Consider the following 18,541-nt stretch of genomic DNA (forward strand, 5'->3'; position numbering starts at 1 on the left):
TCCTGATTGATTTCGGGGATTGACGGGCAGCCCCGCCCCGCCCCACCCCGCCCGCGGGAGAGTCCAGGAGCCTCGGGCTCGTGTAGACACTAGGGCTGGAAGGGACCTCGCCGAGCATCGGGTCCAGCCCCGCCCCCCGGGGACGGGAAGTCAGGATCCCAGCAAGCTGGCATAGCTGCCATGTGGACCCAGATTGCTCAACCTCTTCATTAATGACGTGGACGTCGGAGTCAGAAGCAGGCTGGCCAAGTTTGCTGATTACACCAAATTTTGGGGTAAAGTATCCCCACCTGAGGACAGGAAAGCAATCCAGGCTGACCTGGACAGGCTCAGCAAGTGGGCAGACGAGAATCGGATGGTTTTTAACACTGAAAAATGCAAGGTTCTCCACCTTGGGAGGAAAAACCCGCAGCATCCTTATAGGCCGGGCAGTGCTATGTTGGCTAGCGCTATGGAAGAAAGAGACTTGGGGGTCATCATTGACCACAAGATGAACATGAGCCTGCAATGCGATGCGGTGGCTAGTAAAGCGACCAAAACGCTGGCTTGCATCCATAGATGCTTCTCAAGCAAATCCCGGGACGTCATTCTCCCCCTGTACTCGGCCTTAGTGAGGCCGCAGCTGGAGTACTGTGTCCAGTTTTGGGCTCCACAATTCAAAAAGGATGTGGAGAAGCTTGAGAGAGTCCAGAGAAGAGCCACGCGCATGATCAGAGGTCAGGGAAGCAGACCCTACGATGACAGGCTGAGAGCCGTGGGGCTCTTTAGCCTGAAAAAGCGCAGGCTTAGGGGTGATCTGATGGCCACCTACAAGTTTATCAGGGGTGACCACCAGCATCTGGGGGAACGTTTGTTCACCAGAGCGCCCCAAGGGATGACGAGGTCGAATGGTCACAAACTACTTCAAGATCGTTTCAGGCTGGACATAAGGAAGAATTTCTTTACTGTCCGAGCCCCCAAGGTCTGGAACAGCCTGCCACCGGAGGTGGTTCAAGCGCCTTCATTGAACACCTTCAAGATGAAACTGGATGCTTATCTTGCTGGGATCCTATGACCCCAGCTGACTTCCTGCCCTTTGGGCAGGGGGCTGGACTCGATGATCTTCCGAGGTCCCTTCCAGCCCTGATGTCTATGAAATCTAGGATACATATACATCTATTTGTATCCGAGGCCAAATTAGCTCAAACTAATTCCACATCCAAGAGTCCAGACCCAGAAGTGGCAAACATCCTCCACCCGCACCTGGGGCGTCAGATGTTTCCAATTTTATTTTATTTTTTATTTATTTTATTTATTTTTTGTTTAAAGAAGTGTTTCATGTTCCAAGCCAAATCAGCCAAATCAAGTCCAAATCCGTGAGTCAGTCCAGAACCAGAAGTGGCCCTACAACCAGCAAACATCCTCCACCCCGACCAGGGGCTTCAGATATTTCCAACCTCTTTTGGTGAGCATCCTATGTGCAGGCCCAAGCCCGGAGGCTTGGGGTTCGGATGCCCCTGAGTTTCGTCTGTCCTCAGCCATGTGGTGGCAGGAGCAAGCTAGGGAGGAGCCTCTCATTTCTATAAAGTGGGCTTTAAGCCCTAACACCTCAGTGGGTGCTAAACCACACCAAAAGAACAGTTATCCCTGCGAACACTTAAGGAGAACTGCCTTCTTGGATCCAGATACATGGTGTTTTCCCTTCAGATGTTTCCAAAACCTTTCGCAGGCATCCTACTTGCAGGCATAAGCCCGGAGGCATGGGGTTCGGATGCCCCCGAGTTTTGCTTGCTCTTAGCCATATGGCCCACAGAGCAAGCAAGGGAGGAGGCTCTCATTTCCATAAACTGGGCTTAAAGCCGCTGCACCTCACCAGGTACTGAACCAGCCAGGAAAGCAGTTCTCTTGCCAGGCGGTTCAGAAAAACTGCCTTCATGGACACAGATACGTGGTATTTCCCCTGCCAGGTTAAGAAGTCATTGCGCTTGATCTGAGCCTTCAAGAAGGATCCCAGCAAAATAGGCATCCAAGTCAGCGTTCCCTCTAAGCTGCGCGGCCATGGGAACGCTGATCCAAATGTTTCTTAAAAGTGTCCCGAGTAACCTCTGGGGGCCAGTCTATTCCAGGCCTTGGGGGCTCAGAGCGTAAAGAAGTTTTTCCTTATGTCCAGCCTAAAATGGTCTTGGAGGAGTTTGCGACCAATGGACCTTGTCATCCCTTGTCATCCTCTGCGTTCCCCCAGATCCTGATGCACAGCCCTTATGTACTTATAGGCTGCCTGTGCTTCTCAAGGCTGAAGAGTCCCAGGGCTCTCAGCCTCCCTTCATAAGACCTGCTCTCTTGCCTCCCAGTCATGCGCGTGGCTCCCCTCTGGACTTTCTCAAGCTTCTCCACGTCCTTCCTGAATTGCGGAGCCCCAAACTGGATGCAGTACTCCAACTGCAGCCTCACCAAGGCTGAGTAGAGCAGGAAGATGACATCCTGGGTCTCGCTTGAGATGCATCGGTAGATGCAAGCCAGAGTTTGGTTTGCTTTGCTGGCTGCAGTATCACATTGGTGGCTCCTGTTTCTCTTGTGGTCAGTCACGACCCTCAAGTCTCTTTCGGTTGTAGTGCTAGTGAGCGTAGCACTGCCGAGTCTTATAAGTGTGATGGGTGGGGGGGGTTTCCCCTCCCTGAGTTGGAGCACCTTGCATTTCTCCATATTGCAATTCTCCATATTGGTTGGGGATGGGCAAGGTATGTCAGGCCAGAGAGGAGATTCCACAGCCTCCCTATGCCCCGGCCGCAGTAGCCTAGCCACATAGTCCAGCTTCTCCTAGTACAGGGGCGGGCAATTATATTGGGCGGAAGGCCGCTTACTGAGTTTTGGCAAGCCATCGAGGGCTGCATGACAGGCAGCCAGGGGCAGATAAATATTAATTTTCTAAATTTTTTAGGGGCCCCGCCAGCCAGATAGAATGGCCTGGTGGGCCACATCTGGCCTGCGGGTCGCTTTTTGCCCACCCCTGTCCTAGTATCTAACCTAAATCTACTTTGCTGCAAATCAGATAGTCTCATCTTTTGTGCACTGAATACAACCAAGAAAATGATTCATCACCATCCCCCTAAAACTGGACACGCTTGTCCTGCTGAGGTCTCGCTAGTGCCATGTTCCTTGTGTCCAACACACAACACCTTTGTTAACACGTCCCAGGATGTGATCGGCCTTTGTTGCCAAATATCACGCTGTGGGCTCACCGCCTGCTTGTGATCCACTCCAGCACATCCCAGTCCTCCTCTGTGGTCCTGCCGCCTACCATTACGCCCCGTTGGGTGTTGTGCATTCAGTCTCTCCCTCAGTGCCTGAAGAAGGGCGTTTGTGCCCCAAAGCTTGCAAAGAAAAAAGTTTCCAACTATTTAGTTGGTCTAATAAAAGAGCTCACATTTACCCAAAGAACCTTGTCTGCCTATGTCTTTAGACCAACAGAGCTACAACCAACACCCCTGGCACATTGCTCGTGTCTTTTATCTTGTTGCTTTCAATTCAGACCATCTCAGCACCAAGATCATTTTGAATTCTGATCCCATCCTCCCAAGCCCTTGCACCCTCTCTCCCAGCTTGGTGTCATGTGCAGACGTGGTAAGAGCACTCTCCATTTCATGAATCAAGCAATTAATGAACATACTGCATTGAACGAGGCCTAGGACAGGCCCATGCAGGACCCCATGTCCTCCCCATTCAACAGTGAGCTCCAATACCTAGTCTTTGTAAGACAGTTTTCAACCAGGTGCTCAGCCACATAATTGTGATCTAGACCGGAGGTGCCAAATATATGGCCCACAAGCCAGATCCAGCCCACAGAGCCAGGCCATCACATGAGGCAGGGCCTGAAGCTTTCCTCCAGGCCCAGAAACAGCTGACTCAGAAGCAAGGTGAAGCAGCAATTTTAAAGGCATGAGCAACACTGAGGAAATTACTCAGTGCCCAGAGCAGAGTCCAACTATGGGCATATGGAGCATGCGGCTCAGCAGGGGCAGCCAGCCAAAGAATACAGAGATTTCAAAATCAGGGTCCTGGCTTACCTGGCTGCTGGAATCTTCTAGGATCACTGGTCCTAGGGTGCAAACCATCCCATTGTCGCTCTTTCACGCCTGCTCTCATAAGGGACATCTCCTGTTTTTGTTGTCCCATCTCTATGGGCCCCTCTGCCCTCAGCTGCCCATAGCACCCCTGTAGCACACCCTGCTGACTTTTCCCTCCTATCCCACAGTTCATACCGCTGCTTCTTCTCCCAGGTCTTTCTCTACAGCCACATTTAACTGCCCAGTCTTCCACCAGTTCCCACTTCCCTTGGGCTCTGCATACCCCAGGAAACCAGTCAGGCTGGAAGACTCTGTCCAAACCTAGTGGTGACCCCACTTGTTCAAAACCCCTCAGCATTAGCCATGTGCCCTGAAGGAGAAGCATCAATAGATGGGGCCTGGAGCTCTGCTGTGGGCACATGTCAGCAGCAGGAGGTGAGCAATGGCTGTGCTACACGATGGCTGTGGAAATGATGGCTTCCACAGCTCAGGTAGGAAGAGCAGACCTCCCTCCCCCTACACATACCTTTCAATCTACTACCACAGGGGTGTCCAACATACAGCCCAAGGTGAGACCCAGCCTGCAGAACTGCTCCATCCAGTCTCCCAGGGTACCAGCAGGTCTGCAGGGGATGTGTGACCTGCTGCAGAATAAGGGGTCCCCGAGACCTACTGGACATGTCCATTAGTGACAGGAGTGCAAGGAATGGATGTGTTGACACAGCCTTATTTGCCCTACGGCTAGTTGGCCTGCTGTTATTTCCTGGCCCCACAGCCGCCAGACCCCCCTACCTCTCACTTTCCACTGCTGTCCCTCATCACAGACAGCCCTGGGCTGGCTGCCTTTGTAGCCACTATCCCCACAGATCTGTTTAGAAAGAGCCCTGCAGTCTGTATTCAGCCTGGGGCTATGGTGAGTTTGACAGTCCTGATCTGCCGGATTCCAAACTTGCTGCAGCTGAGTCCCAGAGGCTGTCTTAATTTACACCCTGGCTTTACAATGCCCTAAGGGACCATGCCACAGCCCCCCAAGAGCCAGAGCACACTGACCATGACCAAACCATAGCCACATCCTTCCAAAGAGGCATGCACACAAGACAGACCTCATGCTGAGTGACGTTCTCATGAGAGAGGGGCAAAGGGCCCAGAAGGCATCCCAGAACAAGAGCCAGCTTCTCTAATGTACTCTGGGAAACAAGTCTCAGCTTGATCTGCAGGCTGAGCAAAGGAAGAACAGGGCCTGTTACAGCAATGTTGTGATGGCATGTTTGCTGGAATACCTGGCTGGGAATTTCTCCTGCCTGCATATTCAGCTTCGTCACCACAGCCTGAATGATGAAAGGTCTAGGCCAGATCTGGAAACAGATGGAAGCAGCACTGAGGGGCTCAAGTACAAGTTAAATTTGTCAGCCTGAGAATTGCTGCCAGTGGCAGGAACTGAGATGCCCTGGGTCCTCAGCCCTTCCTCTGAGCAGCCTCCCTGCCCGGCATGCTGGATAGTTCAAGCACCATGCACTGTACAGGGAGTCTAGACACTGGGTCCCATTCCAGCATCCAGGCAACACCTAAACCCCCCTTGACTCCAGCACTTAGACCTGATGGTAAATCTTCCCCTTCCAAGAGTTTTATTTAACTCTGACTTAACAATCCTGTGCTTCACAGGCCCAGGATGCAATGACAAACATACAGAGAGTGCAGGGGAGTGAGACTGCTGTGCCTGGAAGGACAGGAAACAAAGGGTGTCGGCTAGTCATAACGGCACGCGGCAAATCAGGAAAATGAACGTGCATTCGGCACATTAATCACGTAAGGCTCAGCAGAGGAGATAAAGTTGCAGGCTTTGAAATGCCCATTGGCGCTCACTGTTATCACAGGCTGGCTTTGTGTGCGTTGGAGCAGCCACAGTGCAGATAAAGGCACTTGCACTCCTGCCAGCCGGGGGAGACCTCCTTCAGCAAAGGCTGGTGGTTTCAGAGCCAGCATTTCCCTCCTGTTTGCAGTGGTTCCTTTGAAATAGCAGATCCCCAGGCTCCATCTCCACAAACCCACTCCCATTGCAACATGCAGGGCCTACAAGCCCTTCCTCAGCTTGTTCTAAGGGGATGCTGGTGTACATCGCTGCCTGCTGGGCAATACAGCTCAGCAGTCCTGGAGGTCCCTGTTGGAGGGGCTAGACTACATTCTTCTCCAAGCCTGCCCTCAGTGTCCCGAAGGGAGATACGGGTGCACTAGACTTGCTTCCAGCTTCTCTCACCGTGGCCTGTCTCAGGTTACACAGTGGATTACAGCAGGATTTAATTACCTGAATTAAGCAATGCCACCAGTATTTTCTCATGAACCCTCCAGGAACTAAGCAACAACTGGGCTGGGCCTTACCCCCCCCCCGCCATCTGTTTCCATCACAAAGTCAGCTGAAAGCAACCTTCTACAAGTACCATCCCTACGCTATGATTGTTCCCCAGAAACACGAGAGAGGTTGCTCACAGCAGTCACTCCTCGGCTCTGAAACTGCTTTTTGAAGCTCATCAGAGCCCAAGCTTGGACATCTTCCCAAAGTGCCTTAAGTCCTTTTTTATCTGAACAGGCTTTTAACAGGTGGGGTTAAGTTTGGGGTACTGTTTGAGGAGCTCTGAGGAAAGAGACTCCTGCTCTCCCCCTATGGTGAGCCTTGGGCAAACTTCTCACTGGGACAGAACACCCTTTTTGAACAAAAGGATTTTTACTGCATTCACCTATCGGGCTCCTTTCCTTGGCTATTTGATTCTCTTGTGGGATTTTGCAAGGGCAATAGCAGATTATCCATGGTTATCAACTTGTATTGGGGTGGAGGGAAGCTGTTTTTCCTAAAATTGAGCCTGGAAAATATGAGGCTGACTTTTACAGGTTGGGTCAATTTATAGTTGGAACAAGATGGTCATGTAAACAGCATTCAGGAATAGCCCAGCAAGGCCTTTCGCACCTCACTAGGGGCTCCTTACTTTGCAGAAGGCTTTCTCTGCCTTTGAAAGTGGCAGAACCTAGTCGATTCAGGGCTGCTTTCCTTAAAACTGTACTTGATTTAACTGCATGAGTCCTGAAGTCAACCAGGAGTGAACAGTTAGGCTCCAAAGCAGATAGTGGGACTGAAAGATGTTATGTACTTAAGCAATGAATCACTGCACAACTAACCAGAACTGGTTATAAAATATAGCTGGTCCCGGCTTCCTTATGCAGCTAAGAGAGAACGATGCACTTATTCAATATGCGCAGAAGTGGAGTGCACTGTCTATTTTCCAGTGTCTAGCTTAGGCAGGAATGGCAAAGAGCCTTGGCTCTTCAGAGCGCCTGGATCAAGGAATTGGTAGGATCTCAGCAGCTCTACAAGTCAGACCCTTTTGTCTAGAAGTGTTGGGACAGAGGCTGACACTCAGGAGAGGTTTGGCAATGGAATGAGGGTTCAGCAAACACCTAGCAACTCAGCTCATCAGACCTCCCTGGAGACCCAATGCAGTGGTCCAGCATCTATTTTTAAACAAATGAGGAAAATCACGCACAGAAAACCAATAACAACTGGACGATCATCAAACTACTTTCATTAGCCAACAGCATGGGAAATCGTACACAGATGGGGCTTACAGCTTTTGGCTATGACTGATTCACTGCTCAGCAACGTTTTGCAGGGCAGAGGGATTCCTGAGATCCCAGCGCTCTTCTCTGATGCCCTCAAGGGGGCTCTTTAGAGCCTGCTGGACTCCAGGTGATCCTACTCCTTTTTGCTGCACCACTGGGCGATTCTCCAGAAAACGGGGGTCTTCATGTAGCGGCCAGAATGCATGTAGGCAGCAATCTTCTCCAGGGCCTGTGGGGAAAGCAGGGGAAGATACATGCACGTGAAGAGGGCAACATCAGCTCCTTACATGCCTCCCATACACAATACCTTAGCTAGGTATTTGGCACATGCCTTGGCCAAACACCAGCCCAGAAATAATTTCCTATTGGGAACCAGAAGGCTAAAAGACATGCAGCCAAGTCTTCTCAGGCATGTCCCACAGCCTGGATCTCCAGGAGGACTAAGAGCCCGATCCAAACTCGGTTGACCAGTGACTTCAATAAACTTTCTGTCAGGCCCTCAGCATCTGGTTTTCAGAGAGCGCTCTGAAAACCAGGCTGATCCAGAGAAGAGTGAAGAAGGCACTTCCAAAAAAGCAGGAAGTCCTCAAAACTGGAGCTGTGTGGATTCCCGTGTGCAGGTCTCCAGTGTATGGCCATCGTGCAAGATGATTTGGATGCCACTCATCATGATACAAGTGGTTTTGATAAGACAAAGAGGTGACAGGGGTTTAGAATAGAAATTCTTCTTAGGGAAAGGAGAATTTGGCAAAAAAGAACATCTGCTGGCCATGCTGCCCAGCTGGAAGCAGCTTGACCCACCCTACAGGTCTTGAGCACGTCATGGGAGAGGCTGGGCCAAGCTCACCTCAAAGCGATCAAGAAAGCTCTTCAGGTTCTTCAATTGGTCCAGGCACTTGGGCTCAAACATGCGGTGCTGATCCAGCACATCGTACATGAGGAAATCAACATAGGTGAGCTGGGAAATTAGAAGGAAAATAAGCAGAGACTCGGATCAGAACCACCAGACTGGAACCTGCCTCTCCAACGGCGCGGCAGCACCGCTAGTCCCCCCCTAGGCAATATGGCAAACGCACCTTCTCCCCAGCGAACCACTTCCTGTCCCCCAGAAACTGGGAGAACAGCTTCAGCTTCCCAGGCAGTTGCTCCAAGTACTCCGGCTTCAGTTTCTCCTGCAAAAAGACAAAAGGAAAAAATAGGCCAGAGAACTGTGCATCGCACACATGCAATCTTCTATCCTTTCCCTCAGTAGAGCAGCGGGGAGCTCTAACTTTCCTGTGAGGCTCCAGGCAATGATAACAGTAATTAGTCTCAACCTTCAGACCATAATCGGATTGTTTAGAGCAGTGGGAGCCAACCTTTTTGGCAGGCATGCTACAAGTTAGCCCTGCACCCTCCCTGCATGCCACTACCACCCCCTGCTCTGCTTTCTGTTCCCTGCCCAATCTGCCACTGTTCTGCCTGTTTCCTCCCCAGTCTGCTGTGTGACACACACAGGCCACCTGTGCCACTTGTGGCATGCAAGACGCATGTTGGCCACCCCTGATCTACAGGAGCCAGAAAGGAAACTGTTCCTGCAGCCACTTCTCGCTGCACAGCACCAGGTAACCTGTCTTGTGCATGATAGACACCACTCCTCTTTTTGTGCAGGAACAGATGTGCGTGTGTGTGCGCACGCATATCCAGCAGCAGGTTCCTGGATTTCAAAAAATTAGTCTGACCACTGCCTGAGACCATCCATTCTATACCCCATTGCTGGGATAGACAATGGCACAGATGTGGAGGTCCTACGTTCTTTGATAAAGTAACTAGTTAGGTGACTGAAGGGGATGCAGTGGGCATAATATACCTGGACTTTAGCAGGTTTTTAATACGGTCCCACAAGGCATTCTCAGAAATAAGCTGGAGAAATGTGGGCTAGATGGAATTCCTATTAGGTGAATATGTAATTGGTTGAATAACTACAAGCCAATGATCATTATACATAATCTACATCAGAACAGCAGGAGGGCTTGAATGGGCTTCCCTAGGGGATGCCTTGGAGAAATCTCCTATACCCCAGCTTTGACCCACACCCCAAGGTGAAGCAGAGTTGAACTCACAAAGTCAGGGCTGTAGCAGACCTTTGCAAAGCCCATGCGGATATCCATCACCTGGTTCTCCACCATGTCCACTCTGATCATCTCCTCCTCTGTCTTACCACCTGGGAACCAGAAGACACACAGAGATAGAGAGAGCCTCCCCTCCTGGCACTGGGCACAAAATCCTGCCCAGCAGTCTGGCACCCCGGCAATACTCACACATGTTGTGCTTGCGGGCGATGTAGCGGAGGATAGCATTGCTCTGCGTGAGCTTGGTCTTGCCATCAATGAGATAGGGCAGCTGGGAGGGCAGGGAGAGGGAAGGTCAGGCAACGAGTTATCAGGGCAAAAGCAACACCCCAAGCCGAAGCACCCTTTCCCTCCCCCGGGCACACACCCTGCTACCTACATTTGGGAAATCCAGCCCCAGGTTCTGCTTCTCATTAGTCCACTGGCTTGTGTCATAATCAGGAGCTGGAGGTATAAAGCAGACAAATGCAACAGCATGAAGAGGTGTCCACCTCTCCCCAATGCAGAGCCCCCAACCTTCATCAATGCACCCCTAGCCACCAACCCCTGCTCCAGCCCGCTACCGTACCTCTGTGCCACCACCCCTCTCACCACATGCTACCCTGTGCCCCACCTCATGCTCTCCCATGCCCACTGCAGCCCTTCACCAGCCCCCGCCCTTGTGTTACCCATGGATTCCACAGGGAGACACCGTCCAGCTTTCCAGAAGAGACTAAACTTTACTGATACGCTAAACTGAAAGAGAGGGATGTAACCAGGAGCCCGTTCTATCTACAACTGCTTGGAGGCCTTCCATCTCACCAATGCCTGCAGCCAGCTCCATCCAACCAGCTTGGCCACATGAGTACGAGCCTCTTAAAGGATGGATATCCTTACACTACCCACCAACTACAACCCTCTTCCCATGCCAGTCTGCCCACTGCATCTCCCTCCATGCCCACCATCACACTTTCTGCACCCCAGTTGCCTCTGCTTGTTGCTTTCCCTCACCCCCATAGCTGCTGGAAGCAGAATGGGACCTTGAGTTTTTCTTTAGTGCAAAACTTGTCTGCTTGCCTCTCCCCTCACCACAGGCTGAAGGGGCAATGCCCAGGCCCATCTCAGCTCTATCCAGCAGGGCTCCATGGCCCTGGTGAGCACAAGGTGGAGGTGGCATCAGAGAGCTAGAACGCATCATAGAAAATGAGGGTTGAAAGGGACATCAGGAGGTCATCTAGTCCAACCCCCTGCTCAAAGCAGGACCATCCCCAGTTACAGCATTTCAGCCAAGGCTTTGTCTAGCCAGGTCTTCAAAACCTCCAAGGATGGAGAGTCCACCACCTCTCTGGGTAACCTGTCCCAGCGCTTTACTACACTCCTAGTGAGAAAGTTTTTCCTAGTCTTTAACCTCAACTTCCCTTGCTGCAACTTGAGACCATTGCTCCTTGTTCTCTCATCTGCCACCACTGAGAACAGCCCAGCTCCACCCTCTTTGGAATCACCCTGCAGGATGTTAAAGGCTGCCATCAAATCCCCGCTCAGTCTTCTCTGCTGCAAACTAAATAAGCCCAGTTCCTTCAACCTCTTCTCGTAAGTCATGTGCCCCAGTCACCTAATCATTTTCATTGCCCTCCACTGGACTCTCTCCAACTTGCCCGCATCCTTTCTGTAGTGGGGGGCCCAAAACTGGACACAGTACTCCAGGTGTGGCCTCATCACTGCTGAATAGAGCGGAAGAGTCACATCCCTCAATCTGCTGGCAATGCTCCTATTAATGCAGCCCAGTATGCCGTTAGCCTTCTTGGCAACAAGGGCACACTGTTGACTCATATCCAGCTTACAGTAACCCCCAGGTCCTTTTCTGCAGAGCTGCTGCTTAGCCAGTCAGCCCCCAGCCTGCACTGGTGCAAGGGATTGCTCCGTCCGAAATGCAGGACTTTACGCTTGTCCTTGTTGAGCCTCACGAGATTTCTTTTGGTCTAGTCCTCCAATTTCTGTAGGTCTCCTAGCCCTACCTTCCAGCGTATCTATTTATTGAGAAGAGATATCATGGGACCCCAGCATAGCCTGCGACATAGAGGCAAAACAACTGTGCTCAGGAAGACTGCGAGAGAGTAGAGCGGCTCGGGCTCTGGGCTGCTCAACTGCGGGTCAGCCCGTTGGTAAAGCACCCTGTGCTGCACACCTGGGACCTTGATGACATGGGAAGTAAACACAGCGTGGGAGCTTCAAGGGGCAGTACTGGGTACTTGGGGCAGATCCTATTTGCCTTCATGTGCTTATATGCCAACGACACAGCTTGTACCTGCTGCGTTTGGCACTTGCGTGTGGCTTGCGATCCAGTGCAAGCGGGCTGCACGTGCTCCGTAGGGCTGCACTCCAGCCGGGCAACTGCACAGGGAACAGGATTGCCCCAGCACAGCAGAAGGCGAAAGCCACGATTTTATTCAGCTGGGACTTGTTCGTGTTGGACAAGAGGAGGACAATGACAGTCCACCCTCTTCTAGCCCAAATCACCTGGTGGTCAGAGCCCTAGCCAGGGAGCAGGGGACCCTGATTTCAGCCCCCACCCAACCAAAGGGGGGGTTGAACTTTTATCTTCTGCTCCCCAGCAAAGCTGCCAGTCCTGGTTAAAGCTGCTGATTATTAACCAGAGCCCCCTCCAGCCCTCCCCTAGGAGCTGAGTCACTGCACTTTGCATTTTAATAGTCTCTGGATACAGGACTGGGAAAGTTTCTGCCCCACTAGGAACAAAGGCCGCTCCCCTGCTATAGTAGCTTTGTCTCAGCAATCAGCACAGATTAGATTATTCTAATGCCACCCCCTGGAGGCCTGGGGACAGGCAGGGCCATGCTCCCAAGCCCCGTCGCTGGATTGCTCTCTCCAATACAGGCTCATCCTTTTCCAGGGGGCATGTGGTCAGTTAAAGCAGAGTTCTGGGACCTAGGACTGGGTACCACTCTCCAACTCTGTCACTGACTTGATGGGGCTTTATCGTGGCTGCAAAAGCAGCAAGCATTTAGCTTGCTATTTAGCTAGGTATAAGCCTGGTGAAATGAGGCACTGGGCTGTTTTCCCCAATTGTGGCCAATCAAGACCTAGCCTTGTCACTGCTAGGATTTTTTTGGGGGGTGGGGAGGGAAACACATCTACTCAAGTGCTCTCCAGCACATCCATCTCACCTATCAAGGCCCCTCTGCCTCAGGGGTTTCTTCCCCTCCCAAAGGTTTCATGACATTAAAAAAAGGACCTGGTTGAGCAAACACAACCTCTGTGTCGCTGAACGCAAAGTCAACCCTGGCTGCTCTTCACCTCGTCCACTGGGGCAAGAGGGATCGTGCCTCCAAAATACCCTGGGAAAGTGTGAGCGTAATTTAATCAGGATCCTGCGGAGAGCAGCATGAAGACATTGCAGTGAAGGATTCAGTGCCCAACTGCAACCTGATCCTCCCTCCCCAGCACACACTAATCCAGCTGGACTTCTCGGAGACAAAGCTTTTCTTTGATGGCTGGTTTTCCTGGTCTCCCACTGAAACAAAGAGCAACAAACACATCCTGACCTTCAGAAACCAGCAGTCAACTTTAGAAATGCCTGACATGTGGTGGGGACAGATCCCAGCCAGCCAGAGAAGTCATGGCAAGGAGAGTTGGGGGGTCTCTGCAGCCACCCGGGAGCTGCCCTACCCATCACTCTCACTGGACCCACTCGGGGCCTTGCCCTCATAGTCAGGCCCTAACTGCAGCTAAGACCAGCTCATGGTGCAGACATTGCTTTGCTGTCACTGAAGGCCAAGGGGCCCTCTGCAATGCACTGCACAAAGGGGTGGGGGGCTCTTGTTAACAGCATCTAGAAAGCAAGTGGCCCTGGCCTCAAGGACACGCACAACATGACCTTGAAGGAGGAGCAAATTGGGTCTGGAAGGAGAAGATGCAACAATTCCCTGGGCCCTGACACCGCATCTCCTCCAGCCCCTGGTATGTGCACACACACACACACACACACCACGCGTCCACCATCTTGAGGTCTAACTACACCCCAGGGAATTATGCACAGAAAAACTCAAAATTATGCATGATTAATTACTATTTGAACCTTCTTTAGAAATATATGCAGGTACTTTGTATGGTTGTGGGGGGTATGTGGGTAGGGATTTGTGAAGGTGTTGAGGGGTGTGGGTATATGTGGGGGGGCGTGGATGGGTGTGGGGTTTGTGGGGTTATGGGTAGGGCAGTGAGACGGGGTGTACGAGTATGGGGTTTATAGGTGGCTGTGGCCCCCCCCACCCCGGCCCCATTACACATCTCCGCTCCCATAGTGCACAGCCCAGCTGCCAGCGGCTCAATGGCAGCAGGCCCTTGTGGTGCTCATGGCCATAGCAGGCAGAGCCCCTGGCAGCGCACACCTCTGGTCGAGTCCCATGCCTCCATGTGCAGTTTCCCACCGGACTGCTGGAAGCCCCACATAGAGGCACGGAGCCGGCTGGACCAGCCTGATGGTGTGTGGACCGGGAGCCATGCACCAATCAGGCCAGCCACGCTCAGTGTTGCCACGTGGGGCTTCCAGCACTCCAGCAGGAAGCCACATGTGGAGGCAAGCAGGAGCCCACCCAGCCTGATGGTGCATGCCTCCGTGTGCAGCTTCCTGCCCAGCCCAATGACGCACATCTCCAGTCCATGTGTCATGGGGCCAGGCCGGGCCTGCATGTGGGGCTTCCAGCACTCCAGCAGGATATTGCACATGGAGGCACAGTCATGTGCGGGCTCCTGCTTGCCTCCACATGCGGCTTCCCGCTGGAGTGCTGGAAGCCCCACATGGAGGCACTGAGCCGGCCAGCCCAGCCTGATGGTGTGTGGCCCATGCCCACCCACAAACCCCACACCTACCCCCACCCCCAGACAGCTCCCCTACCCAGCTGTCCAGTCACCCTGCTCTGTACCTCCACATCAAAGCAGCAGAGGCACAGAGCCTGCCATAGTTAAATTATGCAAAGTTTATACAATTCTGCACTGTCATACCTATTAAGCACAAAATTGCACAAGCATATAATTGCATAATTCTCCAGGGCATGAGGAGAGCCCCAGAGGAGCAGGTGGTCAGGCACACCCCCTCTACCTCATGGCACTCGCAGGCCAGTTCTTACTCCCGTCCCCCAGCGAGGCAGCAAAAGGCAGCTTCTAGCCCAGACAGACATGCTGAAACATAAGTCCTCCCCTTTCGCCTGGGGAGAGCGAACACAGCTAATGTTTCAGCCTGTTTAACTGCTTTGCTCCAGCGCTTCCTCCCCTTGCGCAGGAAACCTGACCTAGTTTGTCCCTGGGACGGCTGCCATTCTGCTCCCGATTCCTACAGGGAAGAGCCGGGCCCGCAGGGCCAAGTTGCCTGCAGTTTCCAGCAGCAATCAGGGCTGATTCAAGCTCAGTGCCTCTGCTGACTTCGCTAGGCCCTGACCTAAAGAGACTGTCACTCCGCTCCCAGCTCCACACAGCGCAAGGCCCAGGCACTTGTTTCGATTTCCTATCGAGCTTGAAGTGCAAAATGGTGGGTCCCCATCCCCAGCATTAAGCAGCTCTGGAGCACCAGTCCCTTGCTCTAATGCCAGCTCTGCAGGCTCACTACTCCAGCACACTGGTACAAGCCCTCCCCTCCCCTGCACTGATCCCGGTCTCCTTCTGGCTTGCTGGTGCCTGGTACCCATCTCACACCCGGCAGGAGGGCGCAGCTCCTCCACCCCTTACCTTCCCCGCAGGTGTACTGCTTGTCCTCATATGGGGTGCCCGTGTACTCCAGCAACATTCGGATGGAGTGGGCCAGCTGCAGAGGGGAATGGGAGAGTGTTGGACACCGCAGGTGCCTTGCAGTGGCATGTCTGCCCTTTGAGGAAGACCACACAGCCTGCCCCACTCCAAAGAGGCAGAGAACCCAAGCCCTTGGGCCCACGTTCCCAGGCACATGCCAATGCTCTGCCGCGGGCCAGGGTGGCTCTGCGGCATCAGTAGGGTTAGAAGCTGCCTCGTGGGGAGCCCGGACACAGGGCTGCCATTGCTGAGACTACTGGGCAGATAAGGCAAGAAAGCAGTGGGATCCCCCCAAATGCCATAGCAGCAGGGGAATTTAAAGACAAGAGTCAATGGAAAGCCTGGCTGGGAGGGATTTGAAGGGGCTCCTATTGCTGAGGCAAAGGGGGCACAGGGAGGACTCTGCTCCGGGGTGGGACAGCCCCTGTGGATTGAGACCCTGCCCCCCCACCCAACCCTCCCCCCATAAGCCTGTGGGCAGGGGCACCTCCAGGGTCTGGTGGGAGCGGGAAAGGGAGGCCGGGCAAGGGGGCTCCAGGAGAAAGAAGGCTGTCACCCCCTGCTATCCTCCCAGCACTCACCCCACGGATGTCCCAGTAGCCTAGGATAACCCCCATGCTCTGCTCTAGCCTGCTTTCCCCAGGACTGCAGGTCCTGCAGCAGCTAGCTTTGCTTTTCAGCCTCGCCAAACCCCTTTCCGAGAGGCAGGCCAGGCGAGGGGGTGGATCTGGACCCTCCCTCTTCCTGCATTGGCCTGTGGGAAAGCAGCTGCATTCCTGACTGTGCAGCCCTACAGGCATTTGAATCTTGCCCTTGTCCTCTCCGTCCTCAACAACCTCTGCAGGCGGGAAGGGAACCGTGCTTCCTGGGCACTGGCCCAGGCCCAACTCACCCCTGTGCCAGCTGCTGCTTGCAGGTGAAGGGAATTGGAGTGGCTCTTGGGGAGGTCACAATGCTTAATTTGGGGCACAGCTGCCAAAAAGGTTTTTGCACCGCTCCAGCCAACCTGTGGACCTCCGCCAGAGCAGCACTGAGCTGAGGGACTTGGTCTTCCCTGTCCCATCAGATGCTCTGCTGCCTGTCCCCTCCCCGATCCACCACATGCCCCACAGATGCTGCAGTGCCACTCGTGGCACCAGTGTCACAGCCCTCCCCTCCTTACAACAACCTGGTCATGTGCATATCAGTTACCTACATGCACCGACACAGTGACAGTATTGCCTGCAACAATGCCAGGGGCAGTGCAGGGGACGCAGCTCTCCAAGGGCTGCAATTAGAAGCCGTGGGAAAGAGGGGAGCTGCTCAGTTCTGGGGCCACTGACCCCACGGCACTATCAGGACTTGGCCAGGTTTGCAGCACTGTTGGTGCCCTGCTCTCAGGCCCGAAGCTGACTAGTTCCTCCCCTTCTGGGCTACTACTAGCCCAGCCCTGGCCAGGCTGCGTATTTAATGAGTATTGCTCCTAACGAGTGCAGGTAAGTGTGTGCCCCTGGCAAGTTCGCAGCACTGTTTCAGTCCCAAGGCTGCACACACAAATGCACTGTACATCCACCCTGCACTGGCACTGGTGACAGATGCTGCTAATCTCTGCTACCCTCTGTCCTTTGCTGCTGCTTCCAGCTGTTGACGGACTTGAGCTGGTGTCCCATCCTCCCTGCTAAGGCACTTCTTAGGACATCCTGCAGGCAACCTTGCTTCCTCATGCCAGTGGGTTTCCACTTGGTGACTTGAGCTGTGAGTGTGTGGCAGCGCCCAGAATGCGGGCTCCAAGCCCGGCCAGTGCTGCCTCCTGGTTCGGGTGACACCAAGATGCTGGCTGGTGATTTCTTCCTCAGCACTGAAGTCTTTCCATCCAATGCACAATCTCAGGGGGATGTGTGGACAGGGAAGGGGTCCCAGAAGACTGGGAGTCAAGGCTGTGCAGGGAGGAGAGCAGATGCAGTAGCTCTGGTCCCAGGGATCAAAGTTCTGTTTCCGTCTCTGCCAAAGACCTCCCCATGGGATACCGGGCCTTACTTTCCATCCGGCCCAAGTAGCAATAACACATCCTTGCACTGCAGGGGGTGTTGCAAGGCCAAGTCCATAACCAACTGCACTTACCTGCCAGGAGGGTAGAGGCCACCTAGATGCCCAGACAGCTGTAGCTGGAGGCCAGCATTGAAGCACCTTGTATTTGCCTTTCAAAGACACTGGTGAGAAGACACTGCTGCCCCTGGGAAGGGATCTGCTAAAGCAGATGTGCACCCCTCCCCACTCCTGAATGAAGCTCCTTGAAGGTTAAGGAGGAGGGTGTCTGATAACCAGGGCCGGTGTCGCCTTCTGCTCCATTCACCCTGTGTGCACCTGTTGTAGCAATACATTCCTCAGTGCACCCACTGGAGCAGGGAAGCCAACTCCAGCCATCCCCTGACCCCCACGACTGCCCCTTGATTTGGGTGAAAACTGGCAAATCCGGAAAAGCCCAGCTGTTACTGAAATCGGGATCAGATAAATAGAGCAGGCAGATTTTCACGACTGTCAGGTTTTTCTGGCTTTTCCATCAAAATCAGTACTTGACGACTGGGCAGGACACAGCTCAGTCTGTGCGCCGTGGCATCCTCTACTCCAGCAATTCCCAATCTGTGGTACAACGCAGACAACCTGGTACACATTAACAGATTTATTATAATTACTTTATATGGTAAAAATGTGCTGGTGGTACTTAAGGTTGAACTGGAAAATTTGCCGGTGGTACTTAAGGTTGTATCGTTTTAAATTGGTGGTGCACAATCTGTCAGAGTTTGGGAACCACTGCTCTACTCGATTGGGGGGGGGGGGGGTAACTCAACCACGCAGTGCCCAGTACTATGGGGTCCTGTTCTCAGCTGGGTCCTTTGTAGGCCCATAACGATGGCCTCAGTACCAAGGGGGAAAACCCCTGTCCTTATGAATGAGCAGCACCTTCTCCTGTCTCCTCTGTGGAATGCTTGAGATAGTGGCCACTGATCCCACAAAGCCCTTCCT

General features: G+C 53.1%; 2 protein-coding genes across 2 annotated transcripts in view; both read right to left on the reverse strand.

Moving 5' to 3' along the window:
* Positions 1–1,781, reverse strand: part of LOC112547866 (glutathione S-transferase Mu 1-like) — a 6,515-nt gene extending 4,734 nt beyond the window's left edge. The window contains exon 1 of the mRNA XM_025216346.1: positions 1,718–1,781. Within this exon, the coding sequence (XP_025072131.1) occupies positions 1,718–1,781 (64 nt within the window). The remainder of the gene's footprint in view (positions 1–1,717) is intronic.
* A 5,816-nt stretch (positions 1,782–7,597) lies between these two features.
* Positions 7,598–16,272, reverse strand: LOC102376491 (glutathione S-transferase Mu 1-like). The gene is made up of 8 exons (XM_006034357.3): positions 16,120–16,272; positions 15,479–15,554; positions 10,143–10,207; positions 9,953–10,034; positions 9,755–9,855; positions 8,729–8,824; positions 8,500–8,610; positions 7,598–7,881 (listed from the first exon to the last, which is right to left on the reverse strand). The coding sequence occupies exons 1-8, from the start codon at positions 16,153–16,155 to the stop codon at positions 7,786–7,788; spliced, it is 663 nt and encodes a 220-aa protein (XP_006034419.1). The 5' UTR covers positions 16,156–16,272; the 3' UTR covers positions 7,598–7,785.
* Between the last annotated feature and the right edge of the window lie 2,269 nt (positions 16,273–18,541).

This window comes from Alligator sinensis, unplaced genomic scaffold, assembly GCF_000455745.1.
Source record: "Alligator sinensis unplaced genomic scaffold, ASM45574v1 scaffold872_5, whole genome shotgun sequence".
Taxonomy (NCBI): domain Eukaryota; kingdom Metazoa; phylum Chordata; order Crocodylia; family Alligatoridae; genus Alligator; species Alligator sinensis.